This window comes from Arachis ipaensis, chromosome B3 (assembly GCF_059453495.1).
Source record: "Arachis ipaensis isolate K30076 ecotype BB chromosome B3, ASM5945349v1, whole genome shotgun sequence".
NCBI lineage: Eukaryota > Viridiplantae > Streptophyta > Magnoliopsida > Fabales > Fabaceae > Arachis > Arachis ipaensis.
Genome location: NC_142438.1, coordinates 118,653,666 through 118,665,893, shown reverse-complemented (window position 1 = coordinate 118,665,893; position 12,228 = coordinate 118,653,666). Strand labels below are relative to the sequence as shown.

General features: G+C 31.0%; 1 protein-coding gene and 1 pseudogene across 1 annotated transcript; one reads left to right on the top strand and one right to left on the bottom strand.

The window, feature by feature from the left end:
* The first annotated feature begins 7,595 nt into the window (after positions 1–7,595).
* LOC148572218 (uncharacterized) lies at positions 7,596–8,109 on the top strand (annotated as a pseudogene).
* An 882-nt stretch (positions 8,110–8,991) lies between these two features.
* Positions 8,992–10,471, bottom strand: LOC107634587 (HVA22-like protein e). Its single transcript, XM_016338018.3, has 5 exons — positions 10,113–10,471; positions 9,958–9,984; positions 9,736–9,858; positions 9,433–9,631; positions 8,992–9,331 (listed from the first exon to the last, which is right to left on the bottom strand). The coding sequence occupies exons 1-5, from the start codon at positions 10,157–10,159 to the stop codon at positions 9,323–9,325; spliced, it is 405 nt and encodes a 134-aa protein (XP_016193504.1). The 5' UTR covers positions 10,160–10,471; the 3' UTR covers positions 8,992–9,322.
* Positions 10,472–12,228: the final 1,757 nt, after the last annotated feature.

Sequence of the window (12,228 nt, the reverse complement as noted above, 5' to 3'; positions counted from 1 at the left end):
TATGTACATTATTTATTTTTTGCCTAATAAATTAAACACTACACAATGATAATTAGGCATAAATTATTAACAAAGCTTAATAAAAGTTCCATCAGTCTACATAACATTATCTTTATAGACAAAAATCATTTATCAAATCACTAAAATTTATTATAGAAAAAGTCACATGTCTCAAACTCAAAGAAAAGCAATAAAAAAAAGGAGTATAAAATTTTGATTGCAAAAAAAATGCAGATTTTAAACAATATTGAGTCTATTTAATTAACAAACTTATAAATTTAGCGATCATGAATAAATATCATATCATCACAAAAGCTTACAACAACAATCGGTTATGTGCCAATTAAAAATCATTTTAAGTTTTAACTTTTATTTACACACTAGGAGAACAAAATTCAACAGCACAAATATGACTATATAATAACCATAAATCAATAGCAATATCACATTTAAAGTAGCATCAATTTGCAAGCAACAAAAAATCTTAACATGCATTACTAGCAAAATACTATGAACTAGTATCAACTAAGACAAATTGCTAAATCCCAAACTAAAATAAGCATAAAACGAGTAAATGGATATTGCAATGGAAAAAAATTGGTTTAATAATATTTAAAAATAAAAAAAGTAGATAGACCATTGAAAAATTATTACATTTTTTTAAATAAATAAAGGTAAAATTTAAATTTTTGCAGTGAATAAAAAACAAGGAGAAACCATGGAGGATAGTGTTTACCTGTAGTAGTAATAGCACGCAGACGAAGCCACCTGTGGCGGGGACAACAACGAAGGTCAGAAGAGGAATAAGTGCCAATTCACCAGGTCTTCGAGATGCAAAACGGTAGATATGGAACCCAATTTTGTACTTATGACGGCGAGAAGACGATCGGCGGTGTCTTATCAAAACTCTGGACGACCATGAAAGTATCACGACTGGAGAGGAAAGCGCGCCAGGTATTGTAGCGGCACAGCAGTGGTCAGGGACTGGCGGTGTCTTGGAAGAGTTGTGTGCAGTGACAGGCGGTGGCTTAAAACTCCTGACAGGACGGCAGCGTTTTTGAACCTTGACGTTATTGGAGAGGCAGCCCTGTTTTCGGCTTCGTCACAGTGGCTGAAGAAGAAGTTGATTCACGATCCAAATTTCTTATTGTATTTGAGTCGGGCGAATTTAAATTTTTTTCTTAAACTTTACCATATTAAAAAAGAAAAACTGATTAAACTAAAATAATTATTAATTATAATATTAATAATGTAAAGGAGTTTCAAAATTTCAAATAATTCAGAAGTATTATAACATCTACCATATTCTTATAGTTCACATAAGTATATAACCGAAGTAGTAAGAGGGAAGCTTTTATTTGTTCTTCAAGTTAGGTTAGAGTTGGATCTTAAAACTCGAATTTGGTGTTGTTCAAATACACGGACCTGCTGGTTCAATCTAGCTTCTCTAATGGGTCAGCTCGTGATTCGTGCTTTAGATAAAGAGAGGTTTCTCTTCTTTGGGCTTGTTATTTGGCCCATGTATGAATAAAATGAGATGTTCAAATTGCAACTAGTTGGTGGCAGAGGTATTATATCAATGGCTAATATGTTAGCCTCATAATAGTCAAATTTTAGGTTCGAATCCCAACTATAGTTGAATTGTGATAAAACCTTTATTGTGTGTGAGTATGTATGACCAAAAAAAAATTGCAATTAGCTATGACCGAGACATTGTATGAGTGAAAAATATGTTTGTCTCATAATAGCCACATTTAAGGTTTGATTTTCAGTTATAGTTACGTTGTGGTAGAAAAGAACTTTTAGTGTGTATGAATAGACGCCTGTACTAGTGTGTGTGACAAAAAAAAAAAAAAAAAAAACTTGCAAGAGCTTTTTATTTTTAAAATTCTAAAAGATTGTGTGAAAAATTTCTTTTTTTTGTAAAACTAAAGAAATCTATGAAATATAGATATTTTACTAAATTACGAAGTTTACATGTTGGATACATTTTAAATATTTATTAAAATAAAAAAATATTTTAAATATTTTATATAATTAAAATAAAATTTTAAAATAATTAAAAAATTAATTTATATTTAAATATTAATAAAATATTAAAATATTATTATAATTTATCTAAAATATATTTTATATTTTATATATACATATATTTTTATATCTTATAAAATTTTAAAATTTATGTGTTGATATATTTTATATCGTGTCATATTCTGTATCTATATCCATATCAGTACGAGCATGATTGAAAGGAACACATGTGATGTGATGATTCTTAATGGAGAATATATTTCATTCAATGAGTAGTGCGCGAGTTGGAAGAATGGTCTATGTACCTAATTGACAATTGGGGTGATTTTGTCCAAGACTTAGGTTGTGATGTGGATTATAAGCATGAGATTCATTACCAGTAAGTTTCACTACTCTTATCTAGAATATAATCCACCGTTTTATCGGGTAAAATGGTTAGTAAATTTCCATGATAACATTCCAACAATTAATCACAAAAGGATTTAACTTTTTTTTTTAAACGTAGATAATTAAAATGAAAATTTGAGAAGTTAATTCTTGGGACAACAATTGTTATCAGACCACCGTTTTTTTTTTTTTTTCTCTCCAAAATTTGTTTCGGGCTTATTTATGTATACTTAAATAAAACATTAAGTTGAAAGAGGCGTCCTTCTAGGATAATTTATAGAAATTAAAATTATACAAATACTTTTAATTAAAATTAGTTACATGTTATGTTCTGAAAATTTTTATATAAATTAAATTAATTTGATTTGATTTATGTTATTTATATGTAAATCAAATTAAATTTTAAAATTGATTCGATTTACTATTGATATAGCATATACATGATAAATTAAATCATTCTAATTTAATTTACTTCTAGTAAAGATTATTTTAAGTTAATCTTCATTAATTTTAAAACATAAATATCAATCAGAAAATATCACATTTGAATTTAAATAAAATATAAAAAAATCAAAATGAATAAAATAGAAATATAACTTTTGTATTTTAGTTCAAATTCCAAAAAAAACTATATTTTTACAAACTTATGAATTTAAAAAAGAATAGCAAATGATTTCTGATAAAAATTCACTAAAAACTATCATTTTGACTCATCAGCATCTAAAGAATAATTACAAGATTTTGATATTAAAAAAGTTATTATAAAATATAGCCCTCCAATGTGGCATAGAAATTAAAATTTGAAATTTTTTTAGAATCAGAAATAACAAATAGCTATACAATATAAAAATATCAACTATATTTATACAATATGTAATCTGAAAAATAATTAAAATATTATATCAATTAAATATAATTAGTCTTTTTATATTGTATAACTATTTGTTACTTCTGACTCTAAAAAAATTTGCGTTTTAACTCCTATGCCATATTGGAGAGCTATACTTTATGATAACTTTTTCAACCTCGAAAGTCCTGGTAATGATTCTCTTTAGATGCTAATGAGTCAAAAGATGATTTTTGATAAATCTTTAAAAATCGTTTATTATTTCGTTTTAAATTCACAAATGTGTAAAAATGTAGATTTTCTATAATTTAAACTAAAACACAAAAATGATATTTCTATTCTTATTCGTTTTAATTTTTTTTATATTTTATTTGAATCCAAATAGAGATATTTTTTTATTAACATTTATATTTTAAAGTTAATAAAAAATAAATAAACAATTAACTTAGAAATAATCTGTACTAATAGTAAATTGAATAAGACTGATTCAATTTACCATATGTATATGTTATATCAGTAATAAATCGAATCACTTAATTTAATTTATATATAAATAGCGTAAATCGAATTAAGTTGATTCGATTTATATAGAAATGTTCATGACTGAATATATAACTAATTTTGGTGAGAACATCTATATAATTCTAATCTCTATTTATTTTATTGCATAAATTACCCTTATTATTATTAGTAACTAATATATGTATCCATATGCTGTACAACATAATATACAAAATCATATAAAATATTTTTTTAATTTTTTAAATAAAAATATGCATAATAATTTTGTTTTAAAAATTTTATAAAATTAACTAAATTTAAAGTTTAACTATTTTTAATATTAAAAATAATAAAACTAATAAGTAATAATTTTATTTGTTTTCAAACTATAATAATTATTCATTAATAATAATATATAGTTTATTATTAAATTAAAGTATTATGTTAGAATCCTATCTTTTTATTAAAAATCACTCTTTAAATAATATTAGTGGTTAAATTTGTAATTTTTTTCATGACTTATGAGTAAAATTTTTAAACTTTTTTATTTTTATGTTAAAACTGATTTGAGCAAGTATAATCTAATATGAGATAAAATTTTTCTTTGAATTATGTTCTTTATTATTATAGCAAAAATATGAAAAATTGTTTCCGTTAAAATCTACTTAGACCTGTTTTATATTCTAATATCATATTTATTTTTGGAATCAAAGTAATATGATCAACGTTATTATGTATTAAAATTTACCAATATATTTTATCTATTCTTAAGTTGAAGTAGTTGTATTTGTACCTAAAAACTGTTTTATATTTTTTTCTTGTTAGTTTAACCACCTATCAAAACTGTCAAAGATAAGATAAATGCACAATATTATTGCTTTAGTTGATTCATATTTTATTTTTGTTATTATTCCTAATATGATAATAAATAAATAACTCAATTGAACAATATAAATTATATTATAAATTATTATATTAATATCAAAAAATTAATTTAAATAGTTAGATATTATCCTCATCAAATTAAGTAACTGATATATTAGACAAATTATACTTAATTTAGTTTAATAAAATTATCCATATGTGCTTGCACACTTTTAAAAGTTAAGATGACTTAGCTTTTAATATTAATTTATACTTATCAAAATTAAAAAGTCTAATATAATCTTTAAATATATTTTTATATTTATGTTTATTATAGTTTTTTTAATTTTAAAAATTATTTTATCAAATAAATTTTTTATTTCTTGTATTTATTAAAAATTATTTATTTTAATTTAATTTACTAAACATAGGTGCTATAACTGTTAAAAAGATATTTTTTAAAAATTAAATTTGATAAGTTATTTTCGATAATTAAAAAATTTAACAAACTAATAATTAAAAAATTCTAATAATATTTTACTAGAATTCCTATAAATGCATGGGAATAATGATTGAATTTGAAAAGGTAACAAAATTATTAAATTATATATTTTATAATACATTATTTTAATATAAAATAAAGATAGACAAAATCAACTAATAGAATCATTATTAGGTACTCTAAAACAGTAAAATAAAACGATTTACTTCTTTCAATCAATTTATATATGTCATATACAATAAAAATGACTTTGTTATAAATACTCATTAATAATTTGTCATTCAATTAATAAATCACTAGTGTAAGAGTTATAGTTTATACCAATAGCACCTAATAAGAGTTATAGTTTATAAAGCAATTTACTATAATAAATAATGTAGGATTTATTATTACTAAAATGCATAAAATGAAAAACAGATACTAAAATGTATTTTTTCTTTAATATATATAAACTGTGACTGGAGTCCCGCAGTTTATGAATACACGTAATCTGTTATAGGAGTGTCGCGGATTTTGTGTCAAGAGAAATAAGCATAAAACGCGACAGAAGTCTAACGGTTTATGCGTTAGTATAAATACACTTTAGGGGTCTCGCGGATTACATTTGTGGTGGTTGTAAAGTTTTTTAGAGAAAGAAAGAGAGGTTTTCTAGAAAGAGGAAAAGAGAGAAAAGTGTGGGGTGGTTGATTTGAGATCGGAGCCGGGATTATGGCAGAGGCACGCAATCTTTACAGGCTCAACGGTGTTGCGCACGTTGCTGGCAGCATAAACGAAGAGGTCAGTTTGGTTATTTTTAGTTAATGTATTTCATATAATATTTTTCCTATAACTATAATTTATGTATTTAAATTTAGATTTAAATTATTATTTTAAATCATAAAATTTAGTATTTAATTAATTTAGATTAAGGTCTTGAATCGTTTATGCCTTTCATTGAATGTTGTGATTAGAAAATAGGAATCTTTTATCACATGCTCCAGCCGACTAGGTGTATTTATAGTGTCCGGAGGCAGCAGAACATGCATCTGCATGACAGGATCGTACTCTATCTGGAGAGGGCTAGTTTGTACCACCTGGCGAGGCTCAACACTAGGTGGTTCTGGTTGGACGAGCCCTTAGTCAGCGCTTTCATTGAGAGATGGCATCTTGAGACGCATACCTTTCATATGCCCTTTGGAGAGTACACTATCACATTGCAGGATGTAGCATACCAGCTGGGGCTGCCCGTGGATGGTTTACCTGTATTCGGGTGCCTTACAGATTTTGAGAAGCTTATAGAAGAAGGCAAACCGGTGTGGGAGTGGTTTCAGGAACTGTTTGGCGAACTTCCACCACAGAATAAGGTGAAGCAGTATACAGTCCACTTCACCTGGTTTCATGAGAGGTTCAGGGTGCTGTCAGATGATGCTACGGAGGAGACTGTACGCATATATGCACGGGCTTATTTTATGATGCTACTTTTCACTCAATTATTCGGTGACAAGAGTGGAAATCGGGTGCATATACGGTGGTTGCCCTTTGTGGCGAGGCTTGATGATATGGGCAGTTATAGCTGGAGGTCGGCAGCATTGGCCTGGCTATATCGTTGCATGTGTCGGGTGGCCAACATAAACATGACAAACTTGGCAGGCCCCCTGCAGCTACCGCAGTCATGGATTTTTTGGCGGTTTCCTAGCCTCAGGGCGCGGAGATTCGACACATATTCCTTCCCATTGGCTTCCAGGTATACATATCTGTACAGTTAGACTTAAACTGTAACTTTTTTTTATTATGGTTCTACCTGTTAACATTGTATAACATTGTATTCGTTCAGGTGGGTCACCTACTTGCCGACATCCGACTGCAAGGAGGAGAGAGTCGTCCAGTGTCGCCTAGCGTTGGACCGCTTAGGTGATCGAGATGTAAGTTTATTCATTTTGTTTCAATTTTTATCTATTAATTAACTACATATTTGTTAGTTAATGGACTAATAAATGTATTCTATCAACGTCTGTAGATTGTTTGGGAGCCTTATGCTTCGCTCGACGTGATGGTTGTTGTTCATCTAGAGATTCTCATAGAGGAGCACAGTCGGTTATGGTGTGCATGTACTTGCTTGATATAATTTGCCATCATTGAGTGGCACCAGGTGGATAGGGTGCTGTCACAGCTAGGTGACGTCCAGCACGAGCCTGAGCCGGCCTCAAATATAGACTGACTCCATGCCAAGGATGGGAGGGGTGGGGATAGATGGTTCCCGACTTACTATCAGGTATGGCACCTTAGTTGACAGAACAGCGTTGATGCAGTCCTGAGTATCCCCGGGTGCCTGATCCCGGGCTATCCGCAGACTTTCTGCGATGGTAGTACAGAGTGGCCCATAGGTTTCTATCGCCGGATTCCTTGATTGCCGATCCTAGGGCCGAGGAGATCAGTCAGGATGTTGTTCAGAGAGGGTCGTCACAGGCGCCTTCTAGGGTTCTGATGCCGGACGTGCCTGATAACAGGCGCATCGAGCGACGACGATGCGTTGGTACCCAGGCTACAGATCGGGAGTGGCGATGGCTGGATGACATAATTCAGGATGACAGATCCTATGGCAACGGAGTCGGACATGCCGATCACCGTGTCCGGCATGGCCGTCCTCAGCATCGGGGTGGTTCATCAGGGGTCGCATATGGTGGTCCTGGTGATAGACCCACTGAGCAGGCAGGGGCGGAGACCCAGGAGGTTCCTCTTACACATGTTTCGAGCTCCCAGATATACCAGGAGATCCATGGACAGATGTATGATGACCTAGCGGGTCTGACTTTCACGATGGGCAAGGACCACGAGGTTGGGAGTTCAAGTTCTATTCTGACTTTGCAGATCTCATTCGGGATGACGACCCTCCGCATTTTCAACAGCAGACCCCACAGGATCAAGTGCCGGAGACCCAGGCCCAGATGGACGTACGTAGGGGTACCGCCCAGATATGGAGGATATGCAGCAGTACTAGCCACAGATGTCTTACCCTCATGGGTTCCAGTCCCAGTTACATGTACACCTGAATGAGCATGTTGGCAGTCCATATGACAGTTGGTACATGGTCGCATCTCCTGGGCACATTTGGACATGACTCTCACGAGGAGGATGAGGACAGGCATGAGCCGTAGCATACTATTTTATGTTTTCATTGACGTAAATTATTTATGTTAGATTTGTCATATAATTTTGTATTATATGTGTTTGTATTTAGTTTATTTCCATGGAATTAGGTGTGTGTTATGTATGTTTTTGTTAACTATTGACTTACTTTATTTTATGTTTACGCAAATTGCTCACTAACGCCCTGTCGCGGTTTATGCTTATTTCCCCTAGCACGTAATCCGCGACACCCTATAGCGAATTACGTATATTCGTAAACGGAACTCCTATTTATATAGATTAGAAAAAATACATTTTGGTATCCTTTTTCATTTTATACATTCTGGTAATAATGGATCCTACATTATTTATTATAGTAAATTATCCTGGTTTATACCAATAGCACCTAATAATTTTTTCTGACACCATATCACAATATTTTGTATGAGTGCAACAATAATCTTATTTCATGACTCGAGTAAAAAGTAAAAAATATTATAAAATATTATATAATCTATTTCACTATCTTTTATAAATAAATTAAATTAAATAATTAATACAATAAATTAAGTATAATTGTTTAAAAACATATCTCGTCAATTATGCTATTAGTTAAAAAATTTTGATTTTAATAATATATAATAGATATAATAGATAAATAGATAGATGAACAATATTAAACAACAAATGTAAAAACAGAGCATAGTAGAGACTATGTGATGAAAGAACAAATTAAGGCGAGGGACATGAAATGTTGATTGTGACAATAAAGTAAAATAAAGCAAATTTAGCATGATAAGATTACAAAGGCATGCATTAGCTAATTCCTTCATCACAAATTAAGGCGAGGGACATGAAATGTTGATTGTGACAATAAAGTAAAATAAAGCAAATTTAGCATGATAAGATTACAAAGGCATGCATTAGCTAATTCCCTATACTTTCTCTATTTAATTATATGAAAGGTGTAGCCGGTCCCAAAAGCGCAGAGAATCAACGTGAAGTCTTGAGTGTTGGTCAAAAGGCATCCACTGGACAGCATTCACATTATTCACTATTGGCACCTAGCTTCCTTCCAATGACACTCATGAATCCTGTTCCCACAAAATCACAACCACGCACGATCTCAAAATTTTACATCAGAAATTAACGAATGTAATTTAATAAATAAAAAATAAGTAAAGTTGTTGCTCACTTTCTTGGATGTGATGAAGTCCATGAACCTAATCTTGGGATGGGGAGCACCGTCGGAGGAAGAATGGTGCTTCCCTTGAGTTATGTATTTGCGAATGTGCTGCCTCACAAACCTTTCATACAAGAAAGCCGCACCTTTGAACTGCGGCAATACCAGCCATGCCACCACCAATAGCTTCACATCGTACCATATTGGTACCCTGCAATAATATATATGCCACATGCATGCTATGCTCTGCTCATAATCGATTTTAATTGCAAATCAAAAATAAAAGCAATGATACTGATATATTATATAACTGACCACTCCAAGAGGGGCTGGAGAAGCATTTCCATGAGAGACAGAAACGAATAAATGATCCAATAAGCAAGCCACTGCTCGTCGTCTAATTTGGATGTGCTCTCTATCGCTATCACCGATGCATATCTACCACAATAACATACACAACAAGTTATTAATTTATTAATAAATAAATAAATTGATGTTTATATGTTAATGGTACAATTTTAATTTCCAGATACTCACAGAGGGTACAATAATGTCAAGACTGGCCTGAAAAAAGGGTGAACACAAACACACACAAGAAATTAATCAGTAATAACAATTAAGAACGCATGAAATGAAGAAAAGATAAGGGTTATGTTGAATAGAATAGAAGAATGATATGCTCATATGCATACCCGGCAAGGGAATGAAGTTGGGTGATCAAGGTCCACAACTTGCCCATTATTATTTGTTGATCTTGACAAATCCGATTGTGATGAGAAAGAAAACCACCGTGAAGTGGAACGAAAGATTCAAAGAAAAACAATAATAATAATGTTTACAATGGTGGAAAACGTTCGGGAGTTACTAGAAACATGCATGGAAGGAAGAGAGGGCGGTTTTTAAGTCTACTTATATTGTTTGCGAATTGTGATTCTTGGTTCTTAAACGGTAAGGATGATGAGCACGTGAGACAAGTATCGGATTCTTTCTTTCTTAACCATATCACGCTTTGTTTGTCTAATTGTTTATCACCGTCGTTTCCAGCCTGATCATCTCATTAATGAAACTTAATTTACTTTAACAATTTCTCTCTTAGGTTCTTTGCCCAAAGCACAAGCCACGTGTGCACGGTTCTCAATGCCAGTTGGTCGGTGACACATGTCACCTTTATGCTCTATCCTGCCACTGCCCACTCACACTCAAGTCTCGCACACATTGTGTCTCTCTCTTTCTTGTGTTTTGTGAAGCTTATTATAGATACAATTATATATACTTATTGGATTTTTTATTTTAATAAATAAATTAATTATAATAATTATCGAAATAAATAATTTAAAAATATTTATCGAAATAAATATCTCATTCTTATCTCGTTTACAGTATAAACGAGATACATGTATTTTTTTTATTTTAAAAATAATAAAAAATATTAATATTATCAATAATCCAAACTTTTAGTATTCAATTAGTACATAAAAAAATTAGTAGAAAAGATTAAAATGGATATATTTGATCAATTAATATTCAAAAAGGTTGATGGGATAATGGGAAGAGAATTGAAACGGTTATTTCTCACGTTATCTTCCACTATCCCATCAATTTCTCCTAACAATTAGCAAACTGTGATTTTTTTAGGAGAAATTGATGGGATAGTGGGAGATAATGTGATGATAATAGTTTCAATTCTCTTTCCACTATCCATCAACTTTTTGAGTATTAATTGATTAAATATATCCATTTTAATATCTTTTACCAACCATTATGTACTAATTGCATGCTAAAAATTTGGATTATTGATAATATTAATATTATTTATTATTTTTAAATTTTTTTAAAAAAAATACATGTATCTTGTTTACACTATAAATAAGTTACATGCAAAATTATCTCGTTTATAGTGTAAACGAGATAAGAGATGGATATTTATTTCAGTAAATATTTTTTAAATTATTTATTTCGATAATTATTATAATAAATTTATTTATTAAAATAAAAAATCCGTTATAGTTATACCCAGGTTCTACAAAACCGGTCGGATTAACCGGAAATCGGTTCTTTGGTTGGTTCGGCTAATTTTAAAAATTGTTTTGCAAAAAATTGGTTAAAAATTCGATCGAAACGACAGTTAATTGGTGAATTGAATGAACTGTTCGAGTTTTTTGAAGGTACGGTTCATTACACCCACTCTTCGTTTTTCCAAAAAAATAAATAATAATAATAATAATAATAATAATAATAGCTGAAGCAGAACATGGACTGGACCTCCCTCTTTCTTTCTCTCTCAAAATCAAAAGCTCCCTTCCTCAAGAACCCTAACCCTATCAAAGCCTCAGAGAAAATCACCAAAGCAAAGCAGCCACCATCATCACACATTATTATTGGTGCCAGTAGTGACAACAGCGGTTGCCTTCCTTGTCTCTCGAAGGTCTGCTCCTCTCGTCGGTGGAGGTCCCTCGTTGCTGTCATTGTCGAATCCATGCTCCAGCCATCTCTTTCTCTCTCACTAGAAAAAAATGTTGAATACCATTGAATTTACTCTCGGATTCTTTAAATATATCCGACGGTAATTAATTTACTATCGAATTTACCATTGGAAACAATCAGACAGCATAAACCTCACCGGTAAATGTTTACCGTCGGATTTATTTCGTCGACAGTAATTACCGTCGAATTTTATGACGGATTACCAGCTCAGTAAATGAATTGATTAATCCGACGGTAATGTTAGCGCCAAAACATGTTGTTTTGTGCCATGTTACCGTCGGATTATTCCTGCGGTAATGCTATTTTATTTTTTTAATTTTAAAT